The sequence below is a fragment of the Gossypium hirsutum genome, chromosome A05 (assembly GCF_007990345.1).
Source record: "Gossypium hirsutum isolate 1008001.06 chromosome A05, Gossypium_hirsutum_v2.1, whole genome shotgun sequence".
Taxonomy (NCBI): domain Eukaryota; kingdom Viridiplantae; phylum Streptophyta; class Magnoliopsida; order Malvales; family Malvaceae; genus Gossypium; species Gossypium hirsutum.
Window position 1 is genome coordinate 105185740 of NC_053428.1, and position 14168 is coordinate 105199907.

Below are 14168 nucleotides of genomic sequence, written 5' to 3' on the forward strand. Positions count from 1 at the left end.
TATCAGAGTTGTTAAACGTAGCAAGTTATAATTATATGAGATTGTATCTCTATTGTTCTTGACTTCAATTTCATCAGGGTTTTCGTTTTCCAATTCCAGCTGGAATTATTTATATTTGGCAGATGCTTGAACCTCCTGCCCTTCAAGATAAAAGAAAAAAATTGGAGCCTAAAATTGGTTTTCTTGGTCCCTTTTAATCAAAGATCAAATCGACTCAAATCAAAGTGATTGGACAGTTTATAGAATGTTAATTCAAATATCGTGGTTATCTGAAACTGAATTAAAATTTATTTTTATTTAGTTTATAATTATGTTGCTAAATAATATCCCAAAGTTATAAAGTAAAATTAATTTTATCAAAATAAGTTAAAAAACCTAAAATAAAAAAATTTAATATAAAAAATAGAGAACCAAATTGAACTGGATTATGATGAACAGTTTGAAAAATTCAAAAAATCTTATCCAACTGAACCGATACCATGATTACTTTTAATCCTTCAATCTTAATCCATTGCCATGTTTACCAAAAGTTGCTCCTTGTGGCCGAAAAGAGTGTTTAACTTTTAGTAAATTCTTCATTTGATTTTTGGACTTTACCAAATTTAAAAATAAATAAATAAAATTCAAAGTTTAAATGAAAAAAATGAGATCCAACAAAAATGTTAAATCTATATAACAAAAATTATTAACGAATCAAAAGTTAAATAAATAAATAACCTATTATATATGACAAAAAAATATATATGAACATAACATGAATACAAAAATCATCAGATGACAAGATGAAAAAAAAAAGAAAATTGCTAATAACATAACAATCCCTCCCTAATAAAGCCTTTGTTGTTTCATGTACGTGGTATTGTAATGTAAGTTGTGGTATTGTAATGTAAGTTGTAGATGTTTGATGTTTGATGTTTGATGTGCCTAGCAGCCGTGAGGAAATGAGTGGCAAGTGTAGCATTCAGTAACGAGGATGTCCCGAAGCCGAAAGAGTTTGTAGGGACAAGGTCTGCATGCGATGTGGACAATTTCTTGTGGAGGATAGAAAACTACTTACGTGCCAAAGGCATCACGGATGATGCGGTTAAGGTAAATACTGCTTCAATGTTTCTTATTGATATTGTGTTTTTATGGTGGCGGGCTAGAACCACAGATAAAAGGCAAAGTGAGATTGGGTCGTGGCAAGACTTCCAATGTGAGTTGAAGGGACAGTTTTACCCAGAGTTTGCCAAGGAAGAAGCTCGGGCAAAGTTACAAGGTAGAACGCAACGGGGCATAGTGGGGAGTATGTTCGAGAGTTCAATGAATTCATGCTCCAATTTTCAGATGTGACCGAGAAAGAAACATTGCTTGCTTTTAAAGAGAGATTGAAGCCGTGGGTTAAACAGGAGGTGGAACAAAGAGGTGTCCAAAAGCTGTCGGAAGCCATGACGGTAGCGGAATCCATGGTTAAGCTTGGTCTAGGGAAAGACAAGTTTGGGTCTTCCAAGTCTGAGGAAAGGGGCGTACATGAAAAGGATCACAAGGAAGACAATGTTGATGGTAATGGCAACGGCGACAATGGTGGTAATGGGAAACCACGAGTTGGGAAGAAGAAACCCAAGAGGAAAAGGGACAAGCTGAAATGTTTTTTCTGTGACGGTCCACACATGTTGAAGAAATGTTTGAAGAAATCCGCGTTTAAGAAGAAGCCGGTGGGTAAGGCCTTGGTACTTGGTTCGAGCGCAAGGGGTGTCGAAGCCAGTGAGGCCGAAAACGAGAATAAGCCAGTGGAGTGCTTCTTATGTCATGGTCCGCATAGGTTGCGGATGTGTCCAAGGAAGTCTGTCATCGAAGGGAACGATAAAGCAGACAATGAGCCCAAGAAGCTTGGTTCAAGCAAGGGAAAAGCTGAAGAAAAGAGGACAAAGAGGAGAAAAAAGAAGCGAGTAAAGTGCTTCTTGTGCTGTAGTCCGCATGAGTTGCGGAACTGTCCAAAGCAAGACATAGTAAAAAAAAAGGCAACGTTCGAGCTTGGTGAGTCGTCGGAGGGGCTTCCACCCAAGGAAGATGTGAGTTTGTAATCGAACTTAGAAGAAGAAATTGCGATGAAAATAGTGAAGCTGGGACCAATGAGGCTAAAGTCGAGTGAAACGTCGGAGTTGGCCAAGTCACCGACGAGGCTTCCACCTATGGGAGATGTGGGTGATGCATCGGACTTCAAGGGGAAAGAAACGATGCAAGTGGGACAGGTGACCTGAGTAAATGCAAAGGTACATTCCGAACACTTCGATAATGTGTTGCATTCTAACTTGTTGACTTGGCAAGAACGTAGGGGCCCTTTCGAAGTTATTGAGCAAAGTGGCCGAGAGATTGTGAACAAAGCGAAGCCAAGTGTTGTGAATCAAGAGGATTCTATTCTAGTCAAGTTAGAATGTGAGCAAGAGAGGGACATAACTTCTTATTGTCGAGATGTATAAACAAGTAGGATGGTTCGAGTTAAGAAGCGACATAAGTCAAAGCAAAAGTCTTGAAGGAAGAGGAAAGCTAAGGCGTCGAGACGAGACCGTGAATCAAGTCAGTGCCATTCGGAAGTCGCAATGAGGACGTTGCGAGAATGGGTGGGGGAAATGTCACGGGTCACAGTTCAGAGCTCGTGACCATCGCATCAAATGCATCTGATGGAGGTTTGTTGTTTAGATGGGGATAATTTCGCCCACGAGAACTGGCTTGAGGAGAAGCCTATCAGATTGAAGCTTGGTTGCCCCGATAACGAAGATATGACAACTTAGGCTAATTTGGTAACTAATCTTAGAAGATAGAGGGAATCATATCTTGTAAAGATTAGATTAGATTTGATATGGCATATCTTGTAAATCTCTTAAATCGTGGGATATGGTTAATCTCGTCCGTCGATGTAAATGTATCTTGACCATCGATTTTGGGGGAGCTCAACTATAAATAGAGAGTCTCCCCTCATTTGTACTCACTCTATTCCTTATTTCATTATTCTTTGTGAATAAGAGAATAGAGAGCATTTACTCAAACACTTTGTGTGCGTCTTTTCTGTTGTTCTTTTGGTTGCTCCTTTTGTCATAAATCACTTCCGCTCTTCAATTTGGTGCCTTGGATGAGTTCTTAAGGAATCCTCACTTGAGTAAAGGCTGACTTAGGCAAGTTTGGATCGCTTAAGGCCACACGGATCATGGACGAAAGATCTAGCCCCGTGACAAGTGGTATCATCTCTGACTACCCAAAAAATGAAGGGTAAGGTTTCAACACAATTCATAATAGTAGCATAGGACAGGCTACAACAACATGCAATCGCACCAAATTTGGTTCCCAACTTTTGGTATTATATGATGCAAATTCTATTACCACAACTCTCAAGCCATATATCCAACAATGGTCGGTGCTATTGATGGTGGTGGTGTCTGCGGCGGCGATGACTTCTTTTCCATTGTTAGATGATTGACATGACTTAACTTGGTCAGAGTGATTGGCCTTAGAGAAAGATAGAGTTAACAAACTCATATCCACTATAAGAAGGAAATAATCCACAATTCCATTACCTACATTCAATGTTATTTGCACACTCACACATGTTTACCCACATATAAGTTTGACGTGACTTTATTTAATTATCAGAAAAATTAAAATTCAATAAGCTTACTTACTATAATCAAATTACCATTTTTCATAAAAAAAATTAATTACCGCTAAAAATAATTAACCACTTATAAGTTTTTAAAATCTTAATTTATCCTTTTATTTTTAATAATGTTATTATTTAAAAAAATTGTTTTTAACCCACAAATTGGGTGAGATGAATTCTCGTTATTATTATCATTATTTTAAAAAAAATTGCTATTAATAATTCTTGTATTAAGTTTAAGTTACAAATTTAGTAATTGTGATTTGTAGTCTAAATTTGATATTTTAATTTCTATATCATTATATATATGTATATATATATATTAAATTTTGCTATTAATTCCTGTAATGTGTCTTAAGTTACAAATTTAGTCCGTGTACTCTATTTTGATATTTTTAATTTTTATATCTTTTGAATTTTAAAGTTTCGAGTCCTAATCAAATAATAGCCTTAAATACGTTAGTTAAGTTAAATTTTGTTATTTCTAAAATCTTGTGTGGCAATATTATCACGTATATAATAATATGTCAACTTACTATTTCCACATAATATTAAAAAAAAAACCATCATTTTACTTAATAGATTTATTTGCTACCATTTGAATCGAAAAATATATGAACTAAAAATAATCAAATTTGAAAATGTAAACTAAATCCACAACTTACACATAATGCGATACTAATAACATAATTTGACCTAATGAATTTATCTGTTACTGTTTAGATAAATACTAAAATTCTAAAATTCGAAAAGCACAGAAATTAAAAAGACCAAATTATAGTATAAAAATAAAATCCATAACTTATGGATAATAAAAAGATTAATAACAAAATTTAACCTATATTTTTAAGATTGCCCAAGTTTAAATACTAAGACTTGGCATTAACAAGAATTTAAACATTGCATGTTAGTTTATCACTATACCAGTGGCTAGTTGACTGCAACAAAAAATTTTGCAATGTTTAAATTTTGAGATAAGAGGGTTTTATATGAGACTCACAAATAGCCATTGCATTTCAAACAATTGAAATTCCCACAGAAACAAATCATTGGCTTCACCTTTAGCCATTGCAGCGCATGAATCCACTGCTCCTCTATAATTTTATATTTATATAGTTTTACACCTCACATGGAATAGCAGCTGTTATACAGAGTAGCTATCAGATTCCTGAAATCAACAACGAAATCTACCGTATGCCAGTGGACTCGTACAATGCCTAATGCTACTACACCAGGAAAACACGTATATGCTTAATGCCCTTAATCACTTGGTTTCTAGTGTCCCTTTCAGTTTATTCTTGTTGCTGTACAGTTGAATTCTGAATTATGAATGATCATCTTCTGTATGCTTCTTGAACACATTCTTTCATGAATTCATTCAACGCTAGCAACGCTGCTCCAACTGCAGGCTCCACCTGAAATGCATACAAGAAAAGCAGTTAAAAGGTAGGTTGTGGTATTTGTAAAACGATGTATTTATTTAGCATTTGCGTAAAGAATGCTAATGACGATAACCACTCAGCATTAAACCAGGAGGACCTCCATCCTACCCATCCCTTGCATTAAAGAACTACCATTTGCCAGCCTGTCATCTATGATATTTAGGGACACTCTTCTAAAGACAATAGACCTATGTTACTTGGCCTCAGGTGTGAGTGTTGAATCAAGGGTGTCGGACAAAGGTACTTCAACCAAACTGAAAAGTCGAAGCAAAATAGCATTAGACTATAGGATAGGTTGAAAGGATTAATATGAATAGAGCAATGACTCAAAGGGAGACCGATTATCTTGGAATCAGCATATAATCGATCGGTGTAGGATGAAAAGTTATATGCAGGCAGACCAGCCTAAACCTGCCCCATCCCAAAACCATGTCAGGGCATAACAAATAAGACTGTACTTGCCATTGACAATTAGTTATCAGACAAAAGTAGTAGTCTGAAGGTGTAGGCCAGCCAATAGACCCACTCAAGCAGGAGCATTTTTCCATTCATTTATCTTATCTTCTCGTATATTTTGATGTCATGTTCCAATCATAACTCTGATATTTATTCCTAAACATCAGTTTTCGCATTTTGCATCTCCTTTTGATTTCCACTCTGCTAAGGTTAGTAGAAAGAACACGTGATTATTTTTGTCAATGAAGTGACCAAAAAGAAAATAACAGTGGTTCAAATATAAGAATGTGGAAGGCAATTGTAACAAGCACTTGGACTATATTAAATTATTCTTACCTTAGGCCTAATAGGACGGGCCCCAGGATAGTCTTTGGAGATAAAGTCCATGACTTCTCTTCCTATGTCCCACCTCTGGTTTGCTTCAAGAACACCACCAACCATAACAAGAGGGAAGGAATTTTTTCTATCTGCAAGGGTAGATGCATAGAAATACAGAAATTCAGTAGCCATAATCTAATCAATCTGTGGCAAAGCTATCAAGGAACAGATATCCAAGTTATACATTATTGCTCAAAAAGTAAAGTCCATAATCTGCTGTTTGCAAGAACAAATTAGCTCTAATGATCCTGATACTAGCAAGTAGTAAGCATAAGAATGGACCACATATTTGTTTAAATGCTTATTCAAACAAGCAAAACAATTTATGCCATAGAAATAAAAGGAATTAAATAAAAAGAAAAAGAATATAACTTTTTAATGTTATGACTTGGAATCACATGAAGTGAGCAAAGTAGATTAAGATTCAACAACTATATAAATGGCCCATAAATTTTAAGAAGATGCTTCGCAGTGTCAAAATGATCTTGTCAAAGTTTGTGACCTAAAAGAGTGGTCATTGCAAGGTTATAAACAAAAGAAAGCAGATACTGGAGCTTCAAGTTGCAGCTGAACACTTTTAAGCACAAGATGAGCATTGGATGATGGCCCTTGTAAAATAATCTAATCGAATATTCTATTCAAAGACCAATCATTTTTGTCAAGGGGATAGAATAGATCCTTTATTTTGTGTTTCATAATAACTGCATGATATCTCATTGAGGCCTAAAAAGTTTAATCTAATTTGACTATGTCTGAAAGGTATAGCAAATAATCCTATGTTCTCCATATATTCAGATTTTCTGCAAGAGTAAAATATCTTTGCGCTAAATTTAAGCAATGATGCACTATCTGACACTACAAAGAATTCTTTGCTTCTAAATATAAGAATAGTCCAAAAAAAGGTCTCTATTTTGGATTTTGCTTGATATGCCAACCTGCACCGCACAGGCCAAGTCTCTGAACAACAGCTTTCACACTTAAAGCTAACTCTTGAACTGCCTCTTTCAAAATCTTATTTGCAACTTCATCACCAGCCTCTGCACAAGAGACAACAACTGGGACAAGTGCGGCGATGCGAGCCCAGGATGGATCTGCATAGGTCCACCTAAAACAATAACAGAATAACAAATGAAATTCAACATTTATTGATAACAAGACCATGAAACTTAATTATATCAATCTAGCCCAGTCTTCAGTTGATGTAACAAGTTTGTTACACTAACTATTTCTCAAGTTTCAGAACTTGTGAGAAGGGAAAATAAGTTTGCCACATGACAATCTAGTGTTGAGAGAATAGAGAAAGGTCTTATACATGAATTAAATAGGACAACTGAATCCATCATTTATGAACTTTTAAAACTAGTTCCATTTCATCCATGACCTTTTAGGTGAAATAGCACCCAATAACCTTCTATAATAATATCATCCTTCTATTATTAACCATTAGAAAGTTGACAAAAATGGCCCTATATGCAACTGTGGGAAAGAAAAAAGGGTGTAGCCAAAGCACAAGGCTCACACTATAAGTAGGGCTTGGCGAAGGTCCTGATGTTTGCAGCCTTTCCCCTGTTTGTACTGAGAGGTTGTTTTCAAGGTTTGACCCGTGACCAAGCAGATAACAAGTAAATACTAGACCATTGCCCCAAGCACAACCTTCAACCATGACTCTTTTTGCAGTTTCAATTCATCAATCATTTTCCAATTTAAAAAATATTGGGGTAAATTACACTAGTTATTAATGACTCTTTTTCAGTTCCATTTCAACAGTTTCCAGTTGCAGGTATGCACGGTTCAATGCAACTCACCTGACTGACTGCATTAGAAATTGTAAGGAAGTTTCCATAGGGAAAAAACGCTTATGATAACATTCATGGCAAGTAACCCAAAAATCAATGGCCAGAGAAAAGACAAATCCAGATTATTAACATGCATCCCTTTATCATAACAACTGTTCCAAAAAAAAAAAAAAAGAAGTTTATCATAACAAAAATATGCGTTTTAAAATACTGGAAGGAATTTTGGAGATTTAAGTAAAAGTGATGGAGCATAGAGAAAGATAGCAGAAAAATGAATATGATGAAATAATAATAATAATAATAATGAAAATGAAATTCAGTGGAAAGATCACAGACTGATAAGTGCTATTTACATAATTTTTTCCTGACAAAAATTTGCTATACAGCATGACTCATCTAGTTTACATGGTCTTTTTGTTGACTTCTTACTTTTAACTAATGAAAGGATGATATTGACACACGTAAGAAAGGTCATGAAGTATAATGTTGAATTTAAAAGGTTATGGATGAAATATAAACCAACCTTAAAAGGAGACAACTGAATAGTGCAATTTCCCAAAATAATAAGCTCCTTGTGAACCAGTTTTCAGATTTATTTGAATCCTTTAATTTTCATCCCAAACAGCAAAGACATTCTAGGAGGCAATTATTAGCCATATCTTCAAGCATTAAGCCATACATAATGAAGGGAAATAATTTCTCAAAATAAGTAACCGTTTACATCAATTAGAAAAAATACCCAATTAGTTCATCAGCGGAAGAGAGACCAAGTGTCTGCAGAATGGTAGATGTAAGCATCGTATGTGGTCCACGACCGTCATGAGCTCTAATTACAGCAGTTAGTGCCAGCGCAGCTATTCCATATCCACTGCATGTAAAGAAATGAGCACATAAGTAACAAGTCATACTAGAAGGCAAAAAAGAAAAAAAGAAACAATTAGCAACATATCGTCCAACAACGCCAGTAACAAGATTGAACAAAGTTTCTACTAGATTCCTTTAAAGGCTGAACTTCTTTCTTCTTATCAAGAGATTTATCTTGAACTCGGTGTTCCCCTCCAGTAACACAAAACTCAAGAAAGCATCTTTGTTGCCTTTATCATTGTTCATTTAGTTTTTAAAAAAAAGTGAAGGAAAATAATTGCATTAACATTGTTGCACAAATAAGAAAAGTGAAGTAGACCCGACTGTTTTCATTTGGTTCCATGTTGATAAAAGAAAGATTTATTTTTGAAAAAACAATTCTTGAATAATGTTTTTGGTAAAGCTGAGTTTATTCCTATAGGAAAAGAAAGCGCAGTATTTTTTATAGAATAGAGTTTCCTTTGCTAAAGGAATTAGAATCGTAATATCAATTTCAATAAATTTAATGTGTCAGCTTCAATTCAAATCCAATTTGTAAGCCATTAGCCATCTAACGATATAAGTAATGTACTTGAACTAGTTTAAAATTAAGTTTTCCAATACTGAATATAGCCAAAACAATGAATTTTAGACTCAAAAGTTTAAGCTCCAAATTTAAGTTCCCAAAAAAGACCTTACACCTTAAGCTGTGTCACTTTACATCAATAAATTTTATACAAAAAAAAGTCCCATATGGTAGAAACCAACGTCTTGAATTGAATATTACAGCAAAATAAACAATAAAATAGGAGGCTTATCTTTTTCTTCTTTTTTTTTTTTTTAAAAAAGTCACAATAATGTACCTTCCCCAATCACCTAGGACAGGTCCAGCGCCAGCTGCTCGAGCTTCTCTGCCATCTTCTGTGAATCCATAGGCAATGGTTCCAGTACCAGCAATTAGTACACAACCATGTAGCTTACCCATTGTCCCACTAGCTAAAGCTGCCACAGCATCATTTTGCACATAGAGCTTTACTTGGGTGGGGAATATGTCTCTATACGAGTCATCAAATTGCAGATTCATGACAATGTTAGTTGCATATTCATATGTAGAACAAACTTCAGGTAAAAAGAGAAGCAAAAGGGTCATATGATTATCATATCAAAATTTGAATATTTTGGGTGAGAATAATACAGATGAAGCATTTGCCAAACTTTTACATGTAAATTATCCATAACTCATTTAAGCGTACATATTGTCATATTGCAATAATTCTGGCATAAAAAATGAATCAATATCTAAAGACAGTTCTCATTTAACAAACATCTAAGATATTGTACATTAAAGTAATCACATGGGTTTTCCTGAAATTTCTATTAATTTAATCAGAATCTCCATTTCATTTAAAATGCACGTTGTTTTCTCCTCAGAGCCTAAAGACGGTTCTCATTTATATGTTCCAAGTTAATGACAGTTTTCACACAAGTTCTGGCATCTTTTCAATTATGTTGAGCTATAAACAAAATGCCAGTCTCAAATCTTCTGCAATACTCAAGCTGCAAGATTACAAATAGAGAGCAAACCTAAGCCAGGTTAATATTCTTTGTTGGTCTGTAGGATGGTTAACCCCAGATACTGCTAAACAAACAGCTCGAACTGCAGATCGATTAGAACCAGATTTTGAAAGTGCATCTGCCATAACTTGCTCTAATGTTTCCCTGGCCGCAGTTTCTGTAATGTACAGAAAATTGACATCCAAAATAATGGCATGAACTAACAGAACGTCTATTTTAGAGCCAAAAACAGAAGAAATAAACAACAAAAACTAGATGGTGAAGTGCTGCTTTTATCTTATCCAGCAAATGAATGATAATTCGTGTAACCACAATCAAATATCACAACGCATTTCATGCACTATCTAATCCTCCCTTTCACTAGTTCTTTAGAAGTTTCCAACGCATTTCTTTGAGAATGAAGAGACAACTTCAATGTTTCACATAATCAAACATAAGTGCTGCAAATAAAAGCAAAATACTGCCTTTGTTTTTTTTTCTTCACAAAATGTTAACCTCCATTGCTCTAATTATTCAAATATGCAGCTATTTGCTGTTAAATGCATGAAAACTTTCTTGTCTTTGGCTTCCAACTAAGAAAAATAAAAATGAGAACCCTAAGCTTAAAAGCAACAATAAATAAATAAGAATCCAGAGAGAGGGGGTGAAATTACCGCCAACGCTGTTATGATTGGAGCAGCCGGCGACGGCACGGGCGAGAACGGGGAGAGGGTCGGGAAGGGCGTCGGAGAAAGGCATAATTGGCATACAAATGCAGACAGTAGAAGTGGTTCCACCATCCAATCCTAAAATAACCGGCCGGTTCGTCGCCACCGCCACCTCGTGCTCGAAGTCCCAGATTTCCCCATTCCTATATCTCTTCATTCCTTTTTGATGACTCTAACTACCAAAAATTTCAAACAGGGGAAATCAGAAATGCAGTAACAAAGCCAAAAAAAAAAAAAAAATTGACACCAATTTCCTCTTTAGTTTTTTTTTTTTTTTCAAAGCGTTTTACTTAGGCGAAATGGATTTGGTAGATTCGGCATTTTTATGTTGTTCTAAGGATTGGCATTTTGAGTCATCATATTGGATTTTTTTTAGTTTTTTTTTCAACAAAAAATTTCTAATTTAGGGGATAAAAATTTGGTAATAACTGAAATTTCATAAAAAGTATCTTTTTAGAAAAGGTAATAAATATTAATATTATATTATTTTTATATTATATGTCATTTTTAAATAAAATAATTAAAAAATATATCTACAATTAAATGCAAGATTGAAGCACATTTTATGAGTTGGGAAAGAGGTGCTAGTAATTAAAAGACATTCAGGAGTGGAATCAAAAAATTTGTTAAGAGTTATATTTTAAAGTAAGTATATGAAAAAAAATTTATTTTAGAGGAGGCGACTCCTGCCAATAACTCTAATTTTGTTATTATAGATATTGTATAAAAATTAGATACAACGAGAACTTATCATTTTATTATCATAACAAATAAAAAATAAATATTTCACTAATAATTCAATCATATTATAATAATGGGAGTGATACATATAAAAAGGAAAATACGAAAAGCATAGAAAATGAGGGACTTGATTCGGACGGCTAATGCGCCAAACGCTAAATTATGGTAGGCTCGGATCATCATTTTGGGTTTAGCATTATTTTAAAGATTGGGTTGAATCCTGTGTTTTTATTGTAATTAACTATGATGCGCCCACATTTTTATTGCATTTCACTCGCATCATTTTCATATATAAAATTTTGGATCCATAATTCTACCCTTCCACTTCCACTTCCACTTCCATTACCTTAATTCTTATTATACACTCCCTCCTATTCAAAACTATCTTTACAAAATCCAATGCATTAATAAAATATTCAATTTTATATATAAAAAATTACTATAATTTTTTTTATCTTTTTAATTCTTTGAATTTGTATTATTTATTAAATTACTCAAAAATTTTGTTAAATTTACTAATTTAGAATCCAAGTGGCAATCCACTTGTATGCCACGCATGTATGTCAACGTTTCCATCCATTTTGAATTCCTAAATCACTTAGCATAATTGTGTTTTAAAAGTTTGGAAAATTAACAAACTTGGTGATAAACTTTTGGATGAGAACCAAGCATATCTAAGTAGATTTTTCAACTTGGATGTGTAGGATTGTTTCTTATCTTTTCAACGCAATTTGGATCGTGTCAATTTGGCTTTTAAAACTTAAGTTATGATTGTTTTATTGAAGTAGCAAAAAGCTCTATACATTTTAATTTGGGAATGCCGAGTTTTTTAGTTTTAGATCAACTTTGGACAATGTTTTATTTAATTTGATGTTCAAACAAATTTTCAGATAGATGTTTAAACAAAAGTTTAGACAAAATAATTTAAACACGTCAATACAAAAAGCAAAGTAATAAGAGAAAAAAACACAAATCTAAAATGTGAGTAAAAAATATAAGTAAATAGAGAATCATCACACAATAATCGTTAACGCAATTTGAATATTCATCAATTCTACATCTGCAGAGTCTCGCTTAGAAAATAATTTTATTCAACAATTTATATGGTACAACTATTGGCTAAAGCCCCCTAAAGTTGAATTCAAATTGTTACATCACTCTACCCAAATATCTCTCCATACAAATCCTTAAACAAGGAGTGTATAAATACACCTCCAAATGACTAATGAAGAAGTCAATCAACAACCTATTTGTAGGCTAATACAAGAGTCTCTTCAACGGCATTTTGTTAAACTTTAAACTCTCATTTAAAAGCTAAAAATATCTCTTTACTTATAACTAATAATTATCTCATAAAAGCCTTCATATCCAAGTAAAATATGCAGTTTAAACTTCAAGTAAAAGGATAATCATTTAATTGATTCTACCGGTCAACATGATCAATGACGAAAATCATTAACAAATGAACTTAATTTATTTTAATTATTTTAACAAATGACAACATGATCAATTTATTTTAATCCTTGACAAACCTCCTAAAACGAAAATTTTTCTATTTAAATTATTTTATAATTTATAAAATTTTAAATTAATAATAATATTACACTTTAATTTTTAATAAAAATAAAAAATTAATTTAATTATTAAAAAATTATAAAAATATAAACTATTAAATAATAAAATTATATTTTTTATACCATTAAATTTCAACCGGAATTTTTTTCTGAATTCGCCTAACCTCAACCCATCACTCGTTGAGCGTAATGGAGCAGGGTGTTATTTTTGTTGTCCTTTTCAGCTATGAAAACCAAGACAAATTCTCTCTCTCTCTCTCTCTCTACTGCTGTTGGTGGATTTGTTTCCAATTGGCCATGCCTTGGATACACCCAACTTTCATACTTTTGTCAGCCACAACTTTCCCAACCTAACCAGATTTTTTTTTTAATTTACTTTTATTAAAAAATTCAACAACATATTAAAAATGAAAATCTTTCAGTCTAATTATCACTAGTGACGATAATTGGACCAAGCAAGCATACATTATAAGGCTCAGAAGTAGAAGACAAGAATTTTATTTATTTTTTTAATTTGGAAAATAAATTTGTTTATTAATTTGACTTTTTTTTTTAAAAAGTAAAATTTATAAACCAAGAAATATATCATTTCTTAAAAAATTTGAAATTCATAGCGTCATAATATATGAAAAAGGAAGTTTTGTAATTTGTTATTATTGTAACTTTCAGAAATAATAAAATGGAAATCTGGTTGACATTACTTTGACTTAATATAAAGCATTCAAGGATGACTATTTTTTGGGTTTGAGAGATCAAATTATTTGTTTGATTTAAAGAAATGCATTGCCTAAAACATTATATTCAGTGTTGGATTCAATTTTTATTTAATTAAAAAAAATCTTGGGAAATGAGTTTATCTAGCTTAAGCTATTCCATGGCTGCTTATGAATCTTCCATATGCTAAAGCTTATAGATTTCTACCATGCCATAAACACCTCATGGTTTTGCTCTTCAGAATTGGAGACAAATGTGTCCTTTTTAAACTTTAATTGATACATTATAATAAATGGTAAGGCTACTCG

General features: G+C 33.2%; 1 protein-coding gene across 1 annotated transcript; it reads right to left on the reverse strand.

Annotated features, from left to right (window-relative positions):
• Positions 1–4617: 4617 nt before the first annotated feature.
• LOC107959636 (N-acetyl-D-glucosamine kinase) lies at positions 4618–11578 on the reverse strand. The gene is made up of 7 exons (XM_016895733.2): positions 10778–11578; positions 10134–10281; positions 9413–9604; positions 8446–8574; positions 6846–7015; positions 5869–5999; positions 4618–5049 (listed from the first exon to the last, which is right to left on the reverse strand). Exons 1-7 carry the CDS (start codon positions 10986–10988, stop codon positions 4969–4971), a joined length of 1062 nt encoding a protein of 353 aa, XP_016751222.2. The 5' UTR covers positions 10989–11578; the 3' UTR covers positions 4618–4968.
• Positions 11579–14168: the final 2590 nt, after the last annotated feature.